The sequence below is a fragment of the Rhyacophila brunnea genome, unplaced genomic scaffold (assembly GCF_057557595.1).
Source record: "Rhyacophila brunnea isolate RB1 unplaced genomic scaffold, BYU_Rbru_1.0 scaffold_3, whole genome shotgun sequence".
In the NCBI taxonomy this organism is placed as follows: domain Eukaryota; kingdom Metazoa; phylum Arthropoda; class Insecta; order Trichoptera; family Rhyacophilidae; genus Rhyacophila; species Rhyacophila brunnea.
The window spans coordinates 38,801,249-38,823,563 of NW_028232965.1; the positions used below are offsets into that span (position 1 = coordinate 38,801,249).

The following is a 22,315-nucleotide window of genomic DNA, read 5'->3' on the forward strand; positions in this document are numbered from 1 at the left end:
TAAATGGGCCCCGCGGGAGATTAATATTTACGTTATATTGGATCGCTATTTTCATGATAATCACATATTGCTTTGTATTCGAACGGTTGAGATGTATAATTTATCATATTTAAATGCACGTGATTTAACGAAACATTCATATTACCTATACACATATTATATCAAAATGTCAGTGGTAGCAATCGGTGATTGCCAGCTGTTTTGCTAGACCTAGCAGCCTGAGGTGGTATCAGACAACATTCTGAAGGCCAGACTCCAGACTAAACTACGCGGATGACCTCAAATTTGTATTGGCAGTGACAAGGGAAAACTATGGCGTCGTCTATGCATTCTTCACAATAATTGTATTCAAATCAACACCACGTCATTAGGATGCCAAGCTGTCTGCAAGACCTAGCGAGACAGACTGGCGAGAGCCAGCTGGCTCAGCTAGTATATCTATAATATTTTAATAATTTTTAAATAATCGAATATTTTTTGTTTTGTTATTATTAATGTTAAGATCAAAGTTTTTTTAAATGCCTATCATCTCGATTGTCACTGACACCGACACTGACAACCTCGATAGTCTACTCAAATAGTTTTAGTAGAAAAAGAGAACGTTTACCTATCTGTCAAAATGTGCAAAGCAAATATACGCACTGATTGAAGTGACGTATGACTGTGTGAATTTGCGATGTCCGTAAGGACCGTAAGTAATGCAACACAACCTTTTAATAGCATATATCCTACTTCCTCCACCCACGAGTGTTTTTGTTGATAATCTGTCTAAGTTTGTGGTTTGTGAAAACGTATTTGCGCAATTAATTAGGCGTGATGATTACAAAAAATATTCCGCCTGGCAGCCATAATAATATTACCTACCTATATACTTACCTAGCAGCATTATGTACCCGCATATTATTTTATTGTATTTCTTATCAAGCGCGACAATTTTCCTAATTATAATAACATCTGTCGCATTGAGTATATTTCACGCGTCGCTAACAAGTAACAGTACAATAACTTCTACTGACTGCTTATTGACAATTAACCATTTCTTTTTTTTTTGCAGTTAATCTAAACAACATGACTGGTTTAAAGCCCAAAGATATATTATTGACAGTGGTTTTCAGCGTCTTTTTTGTCATTTCTAAAGTGTGTGATGCTCAAAATTTATATGAAGATCCCTGGACTGAAAGTTACAACAGCAGATGCCCCCGACTCTATCCTAGAAATCTTATAGGATATGCTCCTAGAGGTACTCCAAAATATGATATTCCATAATTGATAGGTTTTGATAACATTTTGATGCATATATCTTCTAAGTTTTCATATAAATATTTTGAATCCAACCTGTAAAAAGTAGCATGCTGTTGTCAAAAGCTTGTCAGCTGCCGTAGCTAGTCTTATTATAATGTTGGATTATGGACTTGCAACTTGCAAAAAGTTTCCAGTTGGATCATAATGTTAACTTTTCACTAAATTAAGTAGGTAAGATGCATATTACATATTTAATGCTTATAAGTATTTTGTTTACCCATCGAATTTCTTAATTAAGTAATAACTATAATATAAATATGACAGCAGAGGGTTAGTTGGCTGGATAAAATTCTCATAGGTATTTTTTTTTCTAATAATATATTACATTTTTAGATCCACGGTATGAATCCAAAAGATTGAGCAAAAGGCTAGCATCTGATCCTCGTAAAAATGTATTTAAATACGTGTTGAAGTTCATATTAGCTTATTGTTACACCCCCGTATGGTCCCCATTTGGGGATGTCTCTGTGAATCTGGAGAGGCCCAAATCGATATCAAACCAACAAATAGTGAGTGGATTGATTACGAAAATAAATATTAATAAACCGGCAACGTTGTAAATGTTTGCCGGTGAAATTTCATATTGGGAAGTCCGCATTGTGTTTTCGCAAACGGCCGTGTTTGTTTTGTTTAGGCGCGGCAGAACGTGGCCGGCGACCAGACAGAAAACACTATTCGCTCGCGCTACTCACATTTCGCCATCCGTAAAATAAATTATATAAAATGTAGTAATCTAGTATATATTATCATCAAATAAACTCGTCATTTCCATCATAATTCCGGTGTGTTAATTGTCCACCTTCAAGTCCTAAAATCCAGACGAAAAACCACACTAAAAATAAAAGTGACTGTTTGAAATTCACATTCAAAATGGAGGGAATTGATATTACCTTGGGGTGTAAATGGTGATTAAGCAATTTTGTTAAGTAAAAGCTTGATCAATATTTTTTTTAACTAATCTTTTTATTACCATGTTCGATCTTAAGATCATATCAGCACAGAGTGGAGGTTGTGGAACAGATTTTTGTTTTTTTTTTACGAAAAATAGATTTTAGCTATTTGCTCAACCTATTGGGTCCATACCCTGCATCTTAACACATTGAAAAACAATATGTAAATTTTTGCCGGACACAGGTTTCGGATCCGGGACTTATAACTAATCTATGTTAGTAATATTTCAAGATTAGCTATTATCAAGTATATCATGCAAATTGATGGAGATTTCTTTCCAAAGAATATAATCCACGCTTTGAATTGTGTTCATACATTGAAGGGAAATAATGTTAAGCAACAATTTTGAGAAATTTACTTATTTATGTAGGACTAGAGTACTGGACACTCCTGAATAGTTGGAGGTGATGAACTCAGTGACGACTTAAATCCAACGATTTCAAGATATCTTGACTTTTCATTCAATGCCAACTGTTGGATTGGTAGAGGTAGGCTGTGGAGATCCGACATAAATAGTACATACTACATATTGTCAGTCATACTTATTTGTTTTCATTGAACTAAGAATATAAATTGCAGATGATGTTGGCTAGTTTTTAAAATTCAATTTAACCCTGCTGAAACACCAAACCATAATACTGTATAACAATTGAAGCGCCTAGTTTCAAAAGTCCCTAAAACGGTTTTCATAAAATTTTGAGTTAGATAATTATATTTAGAGATATGTTATTGTCCATTATAATATGTTGGCCAAAGTTATAGTTTCAAAAAGGGCCTAAAACCGTCAATATTTATGATCAAAAATTAGGCTTAATTTCAAAACCCCCTAAAACAGTTGGCGTGTGAGTTTTAAATCCCCCTATAATGAATAACCAATCAATCGATTTCAATATGTCAGCCTGAACAAAATTAAAATGACTTCGTGTTGATCGCTCTGTAGTTTAACACAATCGCTGTGTACCTTTTCATTAATTTTTAATTACCGCATTTAAATAACATGCTAATTGGATCGATCGGCCACTTAACGGGGATACGGCAGCCGTGTCATCCGTGTCGAATGAGTTAATAGTATTTTGCAATATTTATAATAAATGTTGAACTGATTAATGTGCCGAAATGTAAGCCCAATGAGGCATGAAAGCGTTTACGCAGAACAGAAACATGGAAAGTTAATATCGAACGCCAAAAACGGTAAGTGAATATTGACAATTTATGCGTGTTATTTGTTCAATAATACGTTGATGTCTCGTCATACTGTCCCTATAGTTGATTATAAAATCACATGATTTGAAATAATTACAGCTTACCATTGAAAACGTTAAATAGGTACCTACCTATTGACTTAATACTTTTTTCACATATTTTATTAATTATCAGGACCGGTTTTACTAACTTATTTTCTATACAAATATTTAAAAATGAATACTTTAACAAAATATAAAGTAGAGACAGCAACTTACTAGAATTCAAATAATTATATGTACACTATAGACTAATAATTAATAATTATTGTAGATAACATTTTTTCCGACCATGTCCGATCCTATTATGGGCCTCCACAGAGTGGAGGTTTGTATTAACAGATTTCGTTTTTACGAGAAATGGGTGTAGGCCACTTGCTCAACCTATTAGGTCCATACTCTGACTCACACACAAATTGAAAAATAATAATATGTGTACTTGCCAGACCCAGGATTAGAACCTGGGACCCGCGAGCGGATAACAATAAAAACAGTCATTCAAAACCAGTGGGATGTAAGATGTTACAAATCAAACACCTCGAAATATTCACTGCTTGACACATTCTCAACAAAATGTTGTGGACATCTTATTGGCAAAAACTAAAGTAAAAATATGGAAAAACTGAAGCATGTTTCGATTCAAAAGTAGATACTTACTTAAGTATCTATACTAAGTTTACCATGGGGAAACAGTCATAGAAGTCATATTTGGTGATGTATAAGCTGTAGCTTGTTTTAAATCTATTATTTTTGTTGTTGCTCTACAATAGTTTTTCATTCGTATTCATTTTTACATGTGTGAGTCATATCTCATACTTAAAATGTTTCTGTACTTTTGTATTAAAATTGATGTAATTTTTTAGGCTACTTATCGTCCCTTAAACAGTTGCGGCCCTATTATACACTTAAATTTCAACGCGGTTAGCTTGAAAATATTCCCATCTCATGTTAGTAATAATTGTAAATGAGCAATCATAAAAGTAATGTCCTGCTCTTCGATAGTACAACTTTTGTTTATCTTCAGAGCAGTGTCATATTATATTACAATGTTTCACAAGAACAAATAAGTAGGTATGCAGAAACAATAACACTTGTTATCTGGATAAATAATTGATTAGGATTATAATATTATAACTACTGCCTAACTTAGTTAAAAGGTAATTTGAGTATAGGGGAATTAATATTGTTCATATAAAAAAAAATAACACACTCCTTCACTTTTGGACTGTTGTAGATATGAAGTTAACAGAAATTAGATTTAAATTGAAACACTCATGTTAAATTTGTTTATGTTGACTGTATTATATATTTTTTTATAATTCTATATATTTTGTATCCACATTTTATTTTTGCTAATTGTTATTTAAATTTGTAATAAGAAAAAAATACATGTTAGGTTATATTTCATCGACCTTTTGTTAATCCTTTCCATCTTTCCATGCCAATGGCACACCTGTTGTACACTAATTAATTGGCCATTCGATATAATTAGTTATTTTAATGTGGTAATTAAATAGTAATTAAATGCTCCTCCGTCAACAAGTTAATACCTACTCACTTTGTGTTAAGCTAAAAAAATTATGTTTTATCCTGTCAATTCTTGGTGAAGCCATTATAACATTTTAAATTTTAAAAAAAGTAACTTCTTTAATATAGGTGCCTATTTGTAAATAATCAGGACTGGTATCGATAATTGACCATTTTCAACGAAAATGTAATAAATATCTTTATTTTTATAATAAACACTACTGTTCTATTTTATTATTATTTGTAATATTTTTAATTATACATGTATGTATACAATAGTAAATTCTATATAGTTGACATGATTTATATTGATAATTTTAAGTACCTACTTCGAATAAATATTTTTTTAACTTGTACAAAACATATTTATTTTTTCTCCATGAAATATAACCACAGGACGCCTTTTGCAATTTTCCTCATGCGCCATTGCTATAATGTAAGTTTCATAACCCCCTAAAATCATACATGTTAATTTAAAAAAGCCCGTAAAATGGTAGGTGAGTTTCAAAGTCCCCTAAAATGAAAACCATTTTATTTTATATATATGCTTTTAGTAAAATATGCAAAAAGTGAGTAAAAGATATTAAATATGATACTCTTTATAGTGTATAAATCAAATAATAAATACATAAACTTCACGCATTCAATATATATGACTTTTTCTCAAAACATCTAGACTAGTAGGTTTTAATTAAATTTTAAAAACTAACCAACACCATCTACAATTTGTATTCTTTGTTCAATATAAACAAATAAGTATGACTGACAAAGTTTAGTATTTACTATTTATGTTGGATCTCCACAGCCTACATCTACCCATCGCCACTGCTGAAGCGACAATTGTTATACGTTATATCCATAAGTTTTATAGTTTTTGCATATAAAAAATGTTATTTAAAAAGATGTTAAGCATAGTGTTGAACAGGTACAGATTATATAAATACATTACATGCTTTCTTATATTTTTCTTTCATTGCAGGAAATTTAACTTCTGGGAATTACACAGAAAAGCCAGAGTTGAAAACACTCAAGCAATGTGTCATTGAATGTTGCAACATCGGAAGTTGTAATGTTGTCTTCATGCACGATGCCACGTGTTACCATATTGAATGTGTCAGCAACGAACTTTGCTTGCCACTTCTCCGTTCAGAAAACCCGCATCTCAGGAAACACGTCACGATGGTTCTCGTCAATCCAGTATTAGATGACGGTACTTATAAAAGTGTATTCATTTGTATCTCTTAAGTCTTGATCGATGAATGAGTTGATCGTCAAATGATGTAGTGAAAGTTTCACCTCACTTCACTCGCCGCCATCTATTATCCATGTCACCGCCAACTACGGTTACCAAGAGACTACAAACATAAGGGGCTTTGTTCCCGTTACCTAAAAAACCATCACACACCACATTATCAAGGATAAAGATCTAAGGTGCAGGTGTCTCGTAATTAAAAAATACCATAATGTTCATAAAATGTACTGGAATGTTGCTGAGAAATATTGTTTTTCGAACTTTCATAAAATTTAAAGAAGCAAAAATAAATTATGAAAATATATATACCAAATGTCCCTCGTTTAAAATATTTAAAAAAAGTCATTTTTTCGATGTAGCTTTATGAAATATTCATTGTAATATATTATTTATTTAGATTGTATGTACATAATATATTTTAATCAATTGATTTTTTTTTAGAAAATTGGTCTGAAATTCTGTACCAAGCTAAGTATGGTGGCGAATTCAGCTTTCCTAACCTCTCCATGGAAGATGAAATAATCAGTAATTTTGATGAAGAACATAGAGGCGGCCTTTTACAGAATACTCCATTGGACATGATTAAATACAAGCAACCGTATTCTTCAGATATGCGAGACACTGATTTGTTGTCCCATTTCAGTGAAAATATAGGATCCAAAGACAATTTTCTAGGTCGTCAATCTAGTCTTAGCCAATTCTTGGACAAAAGTGACCAGCAAATGATAATGGATGCGGCTGAAGATTATACTGAAAAACTTGTATCCTGTGAAGTCGGTATCACAACAGATTGTTCTGTAAATGAAGAGTGTGTCAGTTTATTGAGCAAATCAAGATCGGGGATCTGCAAGTGTATTGACGGGTTTCTGAGGAACAGTACCGGTGTATGCACACCGGAGCGGCTGCTTAAAGCTACTCCTTACTCTATAGATGTAGATGTGAAAAAGATTGGTGAAAAAGAATCAGATGTATATGGTGAAAAAGATTTGCAAAATAGTAAACCAAAGAAAGATGGTCCAAGTACTGCTAAACATGACATGGAAACATCATCAGAACCTAATATAAAGAAATTAACAGTGTCTGCATTATCAAAAGAGGTAATTATAATAATTATTATCATTACCGTTAACTCCTAAGGTTGTGAACGAATCTCAAATATTCTCTAGAAATCATTATTTTTTTAATGAAATTTTGAGGTTCTCATTTTTTGAGAATACTATAATTCAATACATGAGACTTATATAATAGAATCTCCATTTAAGTACCTATTGGCAAGTAGTCTACGAACTTATGTGTTATTGCATGAAACTGAACACTTGAACCCCACAACACTATGCCGAACCCCAGGCGACGCCAATAATTCATAATAATTAAAATGGTGACCTAACACAATTCCTCAGACAGTATCGTGTATGACCAATGATGAATTGGCAAAATACACTCGTAGCAAAAAATTTCCTCCCGTAAGACCGCCAAAAAGAATCTTGCGATTTTCAAGAAACTAGTCAACTAATCTCGATTTTCCAAAATCAAAAAAAGTTGAAAATTCACAAAACTAATAATTAGATCTGTGTTACGTCACCAGTGTCTATGCTGCCTCCTGATGAAATTTTGGTTGTCAGCCTCTTGCTCAATCTTTTAGGTCCATACTCTAGACCCCAATGAAACAACATATGGATATGGAATTGCTAGACTAGGCTAAGCTTAAATAGGAGGGTTGTCCAAGAATTGAAGACCTTTATTATTTTAAAAATCAGGAAAATTTTATTTTTATAAAAAAAGCATACAAAATTTTAGGTACATATCGCCACTATTTTTCGACATAGTCACCGTTACGATAGATGCACTCGGTGAGCCGTGGCACTAGGTCCTTGATTCCTTTGTCGTAAAACTCCGGCGCTGCCATCCTCAAAAATGTTCTCACCTCTTCCTCCATGTCCTAGTCGATTTTGAAGCGTTTTCCGGCCAAATGTTACTTCAGATGAAGAAAAAAATGGAAATAACTTGCCGCCAGGTCGGGGCTATGAGCAGGATGATGGAGGACATCCCATTTGAATGACTCCAAAAGGTTCAAAAAAACCTAAGCGCTTTTCACATGATTTTGTTTGTGAACTTCCATCAGCATTTTGGGCACCCAACAAGCACACCTTTGCATACTCCAATTTTCCCTTCGAAATTGTTTGTATGGTAGACTTACTGATGTCTGGGATCAAAATTGCGAGCTCACGGACTGTCAGACGGCGATCTTCACGAACTTTGTCATTGATTTTTTTCAACAAAACATCATCAATTGAGGACCTCCTTTCTCTCCCCTTCTCATCATGAACACTCGTTCTACAACTCGAAAACTCAGTACACCACTTCCTGACATTCCGCTGGTACATCACATTACCATAATTGGATGTGAGACGACGATGGATTTCAACAGGGTGGACTCCCTCCTAGTTGAGAAACCGGATGATTGAACGCATCTCACAGGCGGCGGGATTCGACAGCGAAGCGTAAATCTCAAACGGACCCAAAGGTCGTACTGAAGCTGCTACCGAGCCGGCTCACCACTTGTTCTGAAAAGGGAAGTCTACGCTACACGCCAGTGCTGCCATCTTTTGAGAAATAACATCCGTGCCGCCAAAAAAGAATAAAGGTCTTTAATTCTTGGACAACCCTCGTACATTGAATTAAAAAGGATGTATCGATGATTTACATATTTGTTTCTAGGTGAGGCTTCCTGAAAACGAAGTAACATTATCTGCTTACACAATCCCAGATGAAAAGACGAGCAATGATCATTATAATTATGTGTGGAAACTAGTTGATCAGCCAAAAGGAGGCTTCACTGGTAAATATAATTTTATACACTACACTAACTTTATTATTGACTCCATGAACTTCATTATAATAAGATTTTCGGCAAATCATTACTTAAAATCATTCAATATGAATGAAATAACAATTTGTCTGAATACTTCTACAGTTAGTCTTAATTATTATAATCAAAGAAATTACTTCAAAAATATTTTCTTATTTTTAGGTAATATGAAAGAACAAAATGGCGGCACTGTAACACTGTCACAATTGACCGAAGGAAACTATCGTTTTAAAGTATCTGTAACAGGCAGTGTGGCCAACTCATTCGGAGAAGCTTTTGCCAATGTAACTGTATTGGCGGCAAATAGAATGAACACTCCTCCGGTGGTGGTTATCACACCAGCTTCCCAAACTGTCAAGCTTCCTAATACAGGTGCCGTTTTAGATGGCAGTGAGAGCAAGGTCAGTGGAAAATATAATATGTAGTTAATTTCAAATTCTTCTCATAATACAATACAGGATTCCCTTTAATAAACAGAAATATATTTTCACACCGTATGTATGTACTTTAGTTAAACATTGTGAGGTATTAAACAGTTTTAAATTTTGGCAATGAAACATGTTCTTAAAACCGGCACTACAAATGATATTTTTATATTCTAATAATGGTCAGATAAATGTTGAATAATCGAAAGTGGGATAATCTGCACTCAGCTGTATTTTATTGACTACTCTGATATCTATTTAGGATGATGACGTGATTATTTCATGGCATTGGGAGCTTACTTCCGGACCTCTAGGCTATCAGCCTCCTCTTCACAACGGTCCGACTCTACAGCTGACCGACTTGAAGTTGCCGGGGAATTATACGTTCCGTCTCACCGTGGAGGACTCAAACCATGTGAAGAATTCAACAACTGCCAATATCACGGTGTTAAATCATACCGATTATCCACCTGAAGCGAACGCTGGTATGTTGATTTATGAGTCCATTAACTTTATGCCTTTTTGAGAGTTTTTATTGAAGTTATACTTCTTTTGGCGCGTTTGGGAAATCAGATCAGAGTGTATTTTTGGCGTGTGACATGTAACACATAATTTATTTTTTCACATGAAAAAAACGCGCTCGGTTGGATTCGAACCACCAATTGTTCGGTTATCAGCTGAACGCACTACCTTTACGCCACAGTATGATATTGCAATCGTGATGATTATACAGTATAATATTATAGTTTAGAATTGTTCCGTTGCCTAGGCAGCGAATTTATTATTGTCAGCCATTTGCAATTCCTTACGTAAACAAACGATTAAACGTCATAGTGGCAGTTGTTACTTTAAAAATAAAATAACGATAAACAATTATATAATTTAGTAATATAAGTTAAAATTTATAGAAATAAACCAACGGCGCTTAAGCGGCCCGTTTTCTTACGTGTGTAATTTAACAAGATAATTAAGAGCTAGTCGAAGAATCTAAGTTATCACAAGTTTTGTTTTTGTTTTGTTACGCCAAAGAAGTATAACTTCTAACGCGCGTGCATAAGTACACCGTTTAAAAGAAAGTTGCACTACAATGTGTAATTATTATATTGAAGCAATTGAAAAACAAGTAGGTACTTACACTATCATCGATTGTAAAGTGTATATTTAAGGTTATCTATGGTATAATTAATTAAACTGTCAATTTTGTTTAAGTAATCTGAACTAGAATTAAAAAAACGCATTAATCTATGATACATACTATGGAAAATAAGAGTGAATTTTCGAAACATAGTAGTCTAAAAGGGGAATGCTATGCTTTAACCCTATCTTTTAGCCCAGAAAAACATAATTACATAATACCAATACCTCGTACACATGAGTAATGCAAATCAATATTCAAAACAGAGCTTTACTCAAAGATAACACCCTAGTAGCGAATATACGTGTCAATATAATCAGCTTTATTTTGAAAATTGGATATGTTTTGCTAGTAGGTATGCAACAAAATCCAAGGCCGAATATAGTCAAGCCGGGGTACTGAATAGCGAGTTACGATGGCGATAGTGTTAGTTATTGACTATCTTCGAATGCAATTGGGTAACCTGTTCGCACTAAATGATGATGTTCAATTGAATGCTTTGTTCAAATTAATTGATATATTACCATTTTACAACAATCATCAACAACAACTAACACTTGAAATTTGTAGCTTCGTGTCCTAGCCTGAATATAGTCAGCCTTGAACCAAACCAAAGATTTGTACTATGGAAAGACTTGATATAATAATATATTATGCACATTTTGTATAATAACAATTAATAGCATTTCAGAATTTTTTTAGTGCATTGAATAAAATTGGTATGTAACTGTAAAGTTACATTCTTTGATTGGCAACTCTGTAAATAAACTCAAAATGGTGGCCTGTTAAGATTTTGCTTTAATTACTTACATAATAATATTTACATAACACTTTTACGTGATTGTTTGTAACCCTTATAAATAATGTGTTCTTATTTCTCGATGATATTTTAGCATATCGCACAGTAGAGTGTAATGTTTGCTACAGATTAATCTGTGATGTGAAATGATTTGCAGCTAATTTAATCATTAGCGTTAGTAACCTTTTTTATCTTCACATTAATATATTTAGACTACACTTTAATTTAAGTTAGTTTTTATGTCTTTAATCAAAATTGAGTTTTCTATTACCTATTGAAAATCTTTGTAACCAAGTTGATTGCCATTGATAAACGCAACATTTGTTTTTATAGGTCAAGACATCATCATTTACTTGCCAACGAATAATCTTACGCTGAACGGAAACTTGTCATCGGATGATCATGAAATCTGCACCTGGGAATGGACAAAATCCTCACAAGATCAAGACAAAGCTGTTGACATGCAGAACACTCACTCACCATATCTTCAAGTTAGTTTTTTATAGTCTGTATTATTCTTTTTTCAAATATACTTTGTTCTGTTTCTTTAAGCCGCGTTGACACGGTCCAAGTACGATCCAAGTACACTTAGATCGAGTGCCATCCAAGTGACAGCTCCATACTAATTATTCCTATCCAAGTTAACTTGGATGAGTAGGACGCGGTCCAAGAGCTTGGATAGGAATAATTAGTATGAAGATGTCTCATACGAGTGCACTTGGATGGCACTCTGTGCAAGTGTGCTTGGATCTTACTAAGACCGTGTCAACGCGGCTTTAGGAAGTTCGTAAGTAAGTTGTGAACAATGCTCTTAGTTTATAAACCAAACTAGCATTCGTATGCTGACATGATTGTCTTGTTAATTTTTTCTGTGACATCATTATGTCGGTTTGCGAAAAAATGTAGCTACAGTTTTTTGTGGCGTGACAAAGACAAGCAAACATTTTGTACGTAGTTCATTTATTTGTAAACTCATTCTTTTGACTGAGATTTTTCGTGAATGCCTTGTTCTGCGCCAATTATGACACTGCAATGATTTTGTTATTATCGGCATATGCCAGCAGTTGTACAGGTTTTGTAAATATTGTACTGATGAAAAAAGCACATGGAATAATACAAAATCATTACATATCTACAGTCTACACTATATAATGCAATACAAATAATTCGTCAATAAGGATTTATGTATTTTTAGATAATTTTGCATTGAAGATTGGAAGGGTGCTGTTATCTATATATAGAATAAAAAAAATAATGCCTTTATTATATTGGTAGCAATACCATTATATTATTATTATATTGGTATTCAAGGGACAATTTGCTCTTGGGTGTAGAATCACAGGGCTTCTGACATTTAAAGCTGTGACACTTAGTGGAGCACAGACAACATAGACCAATATACTAACAGACAACTTACAGACATTCACTCATTTAGTGCTGACACCGCGACTGGCGCGTTTGCGTTAGTTAGCCATTAGATATAATTAACATGATATTTAAATGTGGTAATTAAATATTAATAATTAGCAGGTTAGTAGTGATTATGATTCATTAGCATTTTTTTCACGCCTTTGATTGCAATTGTAAAAGTAAAAATTTAAAAACATTTTCTAAAAACTCTTTGCTTGCGGTCAGAAGATAAATCATTCTAATGAATATTTATCTCAACACGAAAATAATGAAAAAAACAGGGAAAACTTTAAAATTAAAACACAAAAAATATTAATTCTATGAAAAAAAAAAATTGAAAAATATGAAAACCATATTATATGTATTATGCATTTAACCGCTATACGATTTGGTTGCCGCAGTTGATTTTGGATCATCTCGTGACTAATGTATCGACTTAAGGTGATGTCTTTACCTACTAGAGGCACCTATGGGAAAAATACGAAGCTTGCAATTTGAGACATTTTTTTGATAATTTACAATTTCAACTGTGTTAATTAATAAATATGTACTTATCTGAAAACATCAAAAAGAAAAATATTTTTTAATTTTAGTCAAAGATAAACATACAATTGTAAAAAATGTAATAAAATGTGAATTTATTGAATCGGACCCCACCTTATTATTACATATTATATTTTATGGTCATATTGATTATTAAAATTTTGTATATTAAGTTTTCTAAGCATTACCTAAGAGATTTTTGAATAATTCATAGTTTTAATATTTTGTATATTCATATTAAAAATCATCGATTTATATAAAAATATAAATGTGTATAACTTAAAATCTTTAATCAATTTTTAATTTCTTAATAAACTAATTTTAACTGTCATGCTTCATTTGTTTTACCATAATAATATTATAAATATATTGTCTTCTTTGTTCTTACAGCTATCAAATTTATCAGAGGGTATGTACACGTTTGTGCTAAAAGTGACAGACTGTTCTGGTCAATCTTCGACAGCAGAAGTCCATGTCTTCGTCAAGCCACCTACAAATACACCGCCGACTGCTAAAGCTGGAAAACATCAGGTTCGTTTACTGAATGTGTATGAACCACTATTTATTGTTTAAAGTCAAATTTGATACGCTTTCTTCTCACTCTTTTTACCACGTACTAAAGGCCGGATGCATAGATGTCTCCGTTAAATTAATTTTTGACAGTTAGGCTTTATTAAGTTATACCAAAAAACAATGTGGTTTTTTGTGATCGAAAGTGTCTTTATTCTTTGAAACTGCTATTTTCCATAACATTGTTAATTTTTTTTTATTACCATATAAAGGCGAAGTTAAATTAAAGAATTATTCATTAACAGTTCATATAATATTATGTAGGTACGCTTTAAATAGTTTTATGGTTGCATTAATCAGCGATTTAATTGAATAAATGCACACACGGATAGAGTAATCCTTCCTTTCTGAAAATAATAATTTCAATGACAATACTAGGTAAATCATCCAGTATTTTATTTGCAAATATTATTCATCGACAACCGACATAATAATAGACAAAATAAGTTTGCATTGATAATCTGTAGTCAATACAATTTTGCTTTGTTGCAAATGGATGACCTAAATACTCTCTTTCTGTGTACGATTTGATTGTCTTAGCAGCTGCCATTAAGTAGTATCGCTGCGCTGGTACTTAGCAGTCATAAGCCAATATGCATCGTCATATTATGTAAACTGTGTGCTTATGTAGTACTCTTTACTTGGAATACAAATGCTTCTAAATAATATTTCATGATAATTCCCATTCTGTGCAATGCACAATCCTACATATTTACACAAAACTATGCATAGGGCATAGATAACAATTACATATCTTATCAAAATGTGCAGTATTGAACCGATTGTTTTTTCTTACAGTACATCTCCCTGCCTGTGACGTGGGTCATATTAAACGGAACCGAATCCACCGATGATCATAGGATTGTCGCATACACATGGCGAGTGGTGAAAGGACCAACAAATGCTACCCTCGCCCACTTTAACGAGTCCATCACAAACATGACAGGCCTCACCAAAGGAGAATATCAAATTGAGCTGACGGTGTTGGACGACAATGGCAATTTAGCTACCGATACTGTAGATGTGACTGTCACACAGAGTAAGAACTGTTGCTGTTTTTTGAAACATTAACAAAAAAAATTCGATAGCCTTCGCATAAGATTTAAGTACAGTAAAAACAAAACAATGATTCGGTTCGTGGATTGTATGCATACGAATACGTATACTGTTGTCAGCACTACGAGCACATCGACTGTCAGGTAATTAGTACCACTAGTATGGCTAAACATCAGCACTCACACCATCGACCAACCAAATCATTGTTTTGTTTTTACTGTATGTACATTGAATTTTATTATTCTTGTGGAAGGAAGGAGTGAAGCCTGGGGCGCTGTGCAATATGCAAAGATTTAAATAATTTCAGACATTAATTAAATGCACGGTCACCCTGATAAAACACATATATATCGGTAGCTGTTTTATTCAGGTGATAACAACATATTATAATATTGTATAATTCACAGGGAAGCACTCCCGTCGTGGAAAGACAATATGAAATTTATGGGTCAAATTTTTTTCCAGAATAGTTATAATTTGTATTTCCATGTGCGTCTTATGCGATCGACAGTATGCTGACCAATGCCACAGAGACTGAATGTGCCGAAAGGCGAATAATCTGATTGTTATGGAAAAGTACAAAAAAATTATAAATCTTTTAGCCGATAAGATGATTGATGTATTGATAAATGTTGAATGAAATCAAAATTGTCTTGCGCATTGCAATTTTTAGATTATGTTATATAAATGAAAGTTTACACTTTTACACTTTCACAGATAAAAATGCAGCACCTAAAGCCAATGCTGGGGGAGACCAGACAATAGTATTGCCTGTGAGTGTTGTGGAAATAAATGGATCCCAGTCTCAGGACGACTTGAGAATCGCCAGGTGGCTATGGTCAAGGCAACCGACGGGTTTAGCAACTGGAAAAATTGTTTGGAATACTGATAAGCAAGCTGTACTCATGGTATGTATAGACCAACTAATAGTAATCAGTGATAACATAATAGTATCTGTGCATTCAGCGATGTCACGTATAAGACTCAATATGAAAGTCGCATTGTAATTGCTTCCGTTGTAAAAGCTTTACATATTAGGGGTGAAGGTGTAGAGATGAAAGTCTGATTAGAGTGGCTCGAATGAATCAAGGAGAGAGTTTATTTACTGACAAATAAATAAATAGAATGCTAGAATGACAGGGGCAAAGTTATGATAAGGGTACTGGTATACTGATAAGACTGACTATATTGAATGGACTAAAATCTGACTGAGATAACCCATCAACTATGACTTGCTATTTATATACATTAATATTCGGTAAATTGCGATTGTCATTGTTGATGTAATTTGCAATTGGGAAATCTGCTGACCGCCGCATCGTTGCAACTTCGAGGCATTTCGATGACAAAGCCGAAGGGAGTGGACCCTCATCGAAGTATGTCACGCCTGTAGAATATGCTGATTGTAGACGCGGCGATTATGCTATAGTTGAATGACACACTTATTCTTGCGTTGACGTAATTACACTGACAAGGTCCGAGGCTGTTGCCTGCTACACATATTATGCATTTTATAATGTAAATCCCATATACAGGAACGGGTTTATCTTCAGGGGCTCGTAAACGAGCAACTTTTTATGGTAATTTTGTTGCTGTTAATAGTACCTACCCCAAAACACGACAATAGTAGTCTAAGTTGCCGAAACTTTCTATCTATTGCCTATGCTTTCTGGTAGCATGGTTGGTCGATATATTGAATATCGAACGCAATCGAAAATACGGCAATAATTGCTATTTTATCTCCATAGCAACCAAAATAACATTGTGATATGGACAAATAGTGACAGCCTATCCGATTTCGCGTGGTGTAATTATTATTATTGCTAATCGTCATAACAATCAATGAGGTTCATATACGTCCTCAGTTATGGACGTGGAAGGCACATGATATAAAGATCGAAGAATGAAAAGGGACAGTTGGGCCGCCATCGCCAAGGGGAGTACCACGTGGTATCTAATGCCAACATTTTGTCGATACGAAGTAACATTCTACAAGCGTAGATAATGGGAAGTTATTAAAAGACGGTGTTGTGAATTTATAACTACGTAATACAAGCATACGTAGATCGTAAAACAGGGATAAGTCCGATTTAGCTAACTGACTTTTTATAGACTTTGTTTCTTTAAAGTATATCGCATACCTATTGTTTTGACAGTAATCAAAATAATCTATAATTCAAAAAGTTTGAACCAGCTATCTGAAAGGTGCTATAACTGTATTTGCCCATTTGTTTGTGTAATGTAGCGCATTATCCTAAAGTACAACAACTCATTTCAGTTGACGGATGTGGTGCCAGGAAGGTACGTCTTCAGCCTAACCGTGTGGGATGATCAAGGATTATCGGGGACTGACACGGTTAGCATCAACGTGAAGCCGAACCCAAACAAACACAACTTGGTCCAGCTGACTCTCAATGCACCGGCCAGCGTTTTGACCTTCGGCCAGATAACTTCATTGGAGCAAAAACTTGGCCTGCTTCTGGGAGAAACTTACAACATCAACATTAGTGATGTCAGAGCCGATCAGCTGACCACCAAGGCACAAGTCATATTTTATGTCACCGATAAAGTACGTACATACATATATCTTTCCATTGGCTCTCTGTAATGAGGTTGTTAACAGATATTATATTAATGTTAGCCACTTATTCAACCTATTAGGTCCACGCTCTTAGTTCTGAGATTTGAACCTGATAATACTAAATGCGTGTTCATTTAGTAGATTTAAGAATGTATGTATCATTATTTTTATTGAAAATACATCATTTTTAAAAGCCTCAGAAACATACAATTTTGAGTTGGTAAATTAATTGGATAATAACACTCATCCGGAAAGTGAACAATGTGTTTTAAAATCCCGCTCAGTCCAAGATTTTTTCAAATTTTTTTTTTATCTTGGGTTATAATGGGGAGCTGCATACTTCACATCTCACCGCATAATATTCCCTATCTCCAAACTGTCCTTGAAATGAACACATACCCGTGATTTGTGGCCACTTTGGTGGTTATCACGTATGATGACACAAAATAATAGATTATGCATTTTTATTATAGAAAAATCCACCCGTATCGTTGCCCGGTCCGGAAGTTGTGTTGCGGCTTAAAAGCAAACTGAGACGAGACGCCAGCCTATTGGAACTGAATGTGGCTCACATTGATACTGTCGTTTGTCAAAACAATTGTTCAGGACACGGAGTGTGCCATGAGCCCACCAGGCAGTGTCATTGCGAAGCTTTTTGGATGCAAAATATATTTACTCCGTTTATAGATGATATGGATGCCAACTGTGGTAAGCACAACAATGCATTTTTTTTCTTGTACAATCCTCTATCGGAGTTCACCCACCGAAACAGTTCGGTAGAATTCGTCACTTGTACCAATGATGGAGGTTCTTAAGCCACAAACTGTGTCTTCCTCTGTCATGTATACCGATCCTTCCTAAGATTGTGTAATCATCCTTATCTCTCCTTAGATTGACCTGAGGAATGTTATATTTATTTTCTCTCATGATGTTCAAAGTACTGTGGTTTTCCAGTTGTATTATATTACAATACGTAAATTTTCGAAACTGTCTCATTTGTTCAAGGACATCAAAGAATACATTATTATATGGATACTAGTGGGGCAATCGTTCAGTAAATGCATTCAAATGTCATAATAGAAATAGTCTATGTGATCGAAATTCTTTGCCTAAATATCCACTCACAATTATTAATTTCATAGTTTTTTAATTAACCCATGGTAGTAAAGGGACACACGGAGTAAAATGTAAGTTCTATTACTAAGCAATTCCTCAGTTATGCTATCTTTTTGTTTGTAGATTGGTCCATCCTGTATGTAATAATTAGCGGACTGGCTGTCGGTCTTTGCATAATTGGAATACTGTGGGGAATATGCTGTCTATTGCAACGCATCTGCTCCCGTAAATCTTCCGTACACCGTAGAATAGCTCGCTACACTCTCTTAGGAGGGGGCGATGAAGAAGAAATCACGCGATGTAAGTTTTAGATCAATATGTTTATGAAACACTGTTATTAATAATACAGTAAAACCTCGTTAGTAAGAACACTGATAATTCGAAATTTGCCGTAATTTGAAATTTTCCCAAAAAAAAAGTCCGTTGAACATTATTTTCATAGAAAACCATACCTTTAATTCGAATTTCGTAATTCGAAATGATTTCAGAGTCCCTGGCATACAAAAATATTCAATAAATCGTAATAAAGTACACTATTTCATGAGCCAGTCATTAAAAATTGTGAGACTTTTCTTAAAAAATCAAAAATTACTTATTTTAAGAAGGTAATAAAAATAATCCTGACATTTTATGACCCAATTCGGTAGGCACATCTATGAATGGAAATAAAATTAATAAAAATAAAAAAAAAAATTATATTTTCCCCCCATACATTTCATAATTCGTAATTCGAATTTTTTTTCGATTTTTGGTCCCATGGAATTCGTATTAACGAGGTTTTACTGTAGTGTGCTCGCACAAACTTGGCACAACTGCAACTCAACTTTATGTGTGTATGTAATTTAGTTCAGTTGATATATTCACAAAACACATGATACGTAATACACTAACACACAAAGACATTAGGATTTTTAAAAAAAATGGTGCATATGCATGTGCAACTACATTATATTAGTAGCAATGTGACTGGCTTGCTTGTCGGAAGTTGCTACTATATTTTTTACCAACTGTGAAACACACAACGCGATAATGGTGGATGATCGTAATAACAATTTTGTCATCCAAATATTATTGAGGAACTAAAACAAATGATTCTAGCTTTTATTTAAGTTAAATAAACAAATATTAAAACGAAAAACTTAATATTCATAGAAATATAATATTATGTATCTTTCGAAAAAATCATACCTATTTTGTTGTATTCGTAAGATGTTTGTTATAAAAAATAGTGTCTCAAAACCATGAGATTTTTCATATTTGACTCATGACGTGTCCTCTTAAGTTGACATCCCATTGTGTGCCTAACGGAAATGGAAATAAATGCTGATATCTTTTTTTATTTGCAGTTACACCAAGTAAAATGTCAGTATCGGATTCTGATACCGATTCAGATGTGCTCTTTGAATCCCGCAACAAAAGTACTTCACTGTCTAGTCGATTCGGAAACGGCGAATTGCCCAGGAACAATCATTCAGCTAAGAACGGAGCACGAAATGGATTTACCAAGTCTGGGAGACGAGTCAAAACGTAAACTCTTGCACTGGAATTACGTGTGATGCCAAAATATTGATGTAATTTTCTAATCCTTGAAGAGTCCTCTCAGGAACTAGGGACATGTTTGAAGATTGCATCGTATAATCGAAAAACAAAATATGAATGGTTCTAAGATTAGGAGGATTTTATGAAACTGCTCACCGATGAAATGTATATTTATCAAAATTTTGTAGTCGGATTATAAATGTGAAAGGCCTTATAAAACATGTATTTGTTGAAAAAATAGTATTTGATGTTCGTTGTTCTATATATTGGCCATGTTTACAACGATTCACCTGTTGTTTGTGATTAACATTTATGTCAGTATTGACAAGTTCCTTTGATTATTTTCCTATAGAAATTGGGTAGCTTTGTATTTATACAAAAATTTAACATTGACAAACTAGCAGACCAACTTAGGTTAGAAGTCTTGATAGTATAATGTGTAATATTTATATTGCTATATGGCAATAATACTGACTCCTTGTACTTAGTTTTATTCACAATACATAAAATATGTTTGATACTAAACTCGTTGCTCCAAGCCAAATAACTAGTCAAGCCTATTGTATTTATGTTATATTTCTAAGAACATTATTTACATTCCATTAGATTTTATTTATTTAATCTTTTATAAAAAAAGTACTTAGTACCATATTGTAGTAGTCCTGAGGATTTTATAGCCGGTTAGGTTGATAACTTTTATGTTACCTAGTTGAGAAAATGTCTATTGTCATGTTTTTAATTCACAGGAACTACTATAATAAGTTGTCATGATAAAATTTATACCAACAAAATGAATTATTTTAATGAATGGTGATTAAACTACTGAAGTTTAAGGCTTTATTTTTACAATGTATATATTTAGAATTGATTGTTTATTCATTTATCATTGAAAGTAACTCAGTGTAATAATATCTATCTGGAATTCCTTAGGACCATTATATCATTTACATGAATTGATTGATAAAATGTGAGGCTTTTTAAAAAATATGTTATAGTTATTTATAATTGTTTTACCGATCTTTCGAATCATCTGTTTAATTTTATTTTAACCAATTGTATGAACTATTATTATAAGTATTAATATTATGATGATATAAAGTTGAATTTTCTTACTGAAATAGGAGGCTATTTGGGCATAATTATATAATTTGTATACAATTTTTTTAATCAATTTTACACTTGGATCATGTTTGTGTTCAGATGAGCATTATTTTAAATCATGTATTTTGCTAAATGTATCAGTATTAACAACATTTTAATGAAGCTTTTAATTTTTTTTGAATTCCATTTTAATTATTGAGTCTTGCTCCTCACATTATGTACTTATTTTTTATTGCTTGATAAAAATTGTTTTATATATTGCACAATATCCTTTTGTGGTTAAACACTTTGTGATTTATAATATAAGAAAAGTCTTCTGTTGCATTCAATAGATAAATAAAGTTTTTTTTATAACACACTTTTTGTGTATTATTTTTTCAGATATAGCCATTAAAATTAAGAAGGGCTAATAAGAATATTTTTATACCGTTATTGTTGTCCACACTACTAAAACAAGCTATAAACGTAACTGCATCCTTGAGCATATTGCTTGTGATTTCTGGAGTTTTCTCATTTTTTAAATTTCGGTTGCAATAGGCAGTTTGGCCTAGTAACAATTTCTCGAATTCTCAAGAGCCTCATTGATGATTTCTCAAAATTTCGGGAAATTAATTTCTCGAGATTCGAGATTCACCTTTCCTCTCGATGCTCGTGCATTTTTTTTTCCAGACCTATATTATATATGAATGTCTATAATATGATGACATTGCATTGCACAACTGAATAAGCGACATGAAGATTTGTGAATGTCTATACAGTATAGTTGTGTATGCATATTTTCATAGTGCGTAAGGCGCTGCACCGCGATTTCCTAACTATCGACTCGTGTGGCACCAGACGACATGACGTAATTGTGACGTCAGCCAATACACGCTCGAGGCATGCCGCCCAGCGCACA

At 33.4% G+C, this 22,315-nt stretch overlaps 1 protein-coding gene across 1 annotated transcript; it reads left to right on the forward strand.

Moving 5' to 3' along the window:
* The first annotated feature begins 638 nt into the window (after nt 1-638).
* On the forward strand, nt 639-21,777 carry LOC147068330 (dyslexia-associated protein KIAA0319-like protein). The gene is made up of 15 exons (XM_085951999.1): nt 639-691; nt 1,055-1,240; nt 6,001-6,231; nt 6,715-7,370; nt 8,992-9,112; nt 9,305-9,543; nt 9,830-10,052; nt 11,835-11,992; nt 13,845-13,985; nt 14,823-15,063; nt 15,798-15,988; nt 17,359-17,649; nt 18,135-18,369; nt 18,901-19,077; nt 20,124-21,777. Exons 2-15 carry the CDS (start codon nt 1,069-1,071, stop codon nt 20,306-20,308), a joined length of 3,261 nt encoding a protein of 1,086 aa, XP_085808125.1. The 5' UTR covers nt 639-691; nt 1,055-1,068; the 3' UTR covers nt 20,309-21,777.
* Nucleotides 21,778-22,315: the final 538 nt, after the last annotated feature.

What these genes read in the sequence shown, in the direction of transcription:
- LOC147068330 (XM_085951999.1), top strand. Translation starts at nt 1,069, where the DNA reads ATGACTGGTTTAAAGCCCAAAGATATATTATTGACAGTGGTTTTCAGC. An exon ending in TATAGGATATGCTCCTAGAG is followed by an intron (nt 1,241 to 6,000) that starts GTACTCCAAAAT and finishes CTTTCATTGCAG; the next exon opens with GAAATTTAACTTCTGGGAAT. An exon ending in TGATATGGATGCCAACTGTG is followed by an intron (nt 18,370 to 18,900) that starts GTAAGCACAACA and finishes TTTTGTTTGTAG; the next exon opens with ATTGGTCCATCCTGTATGTA.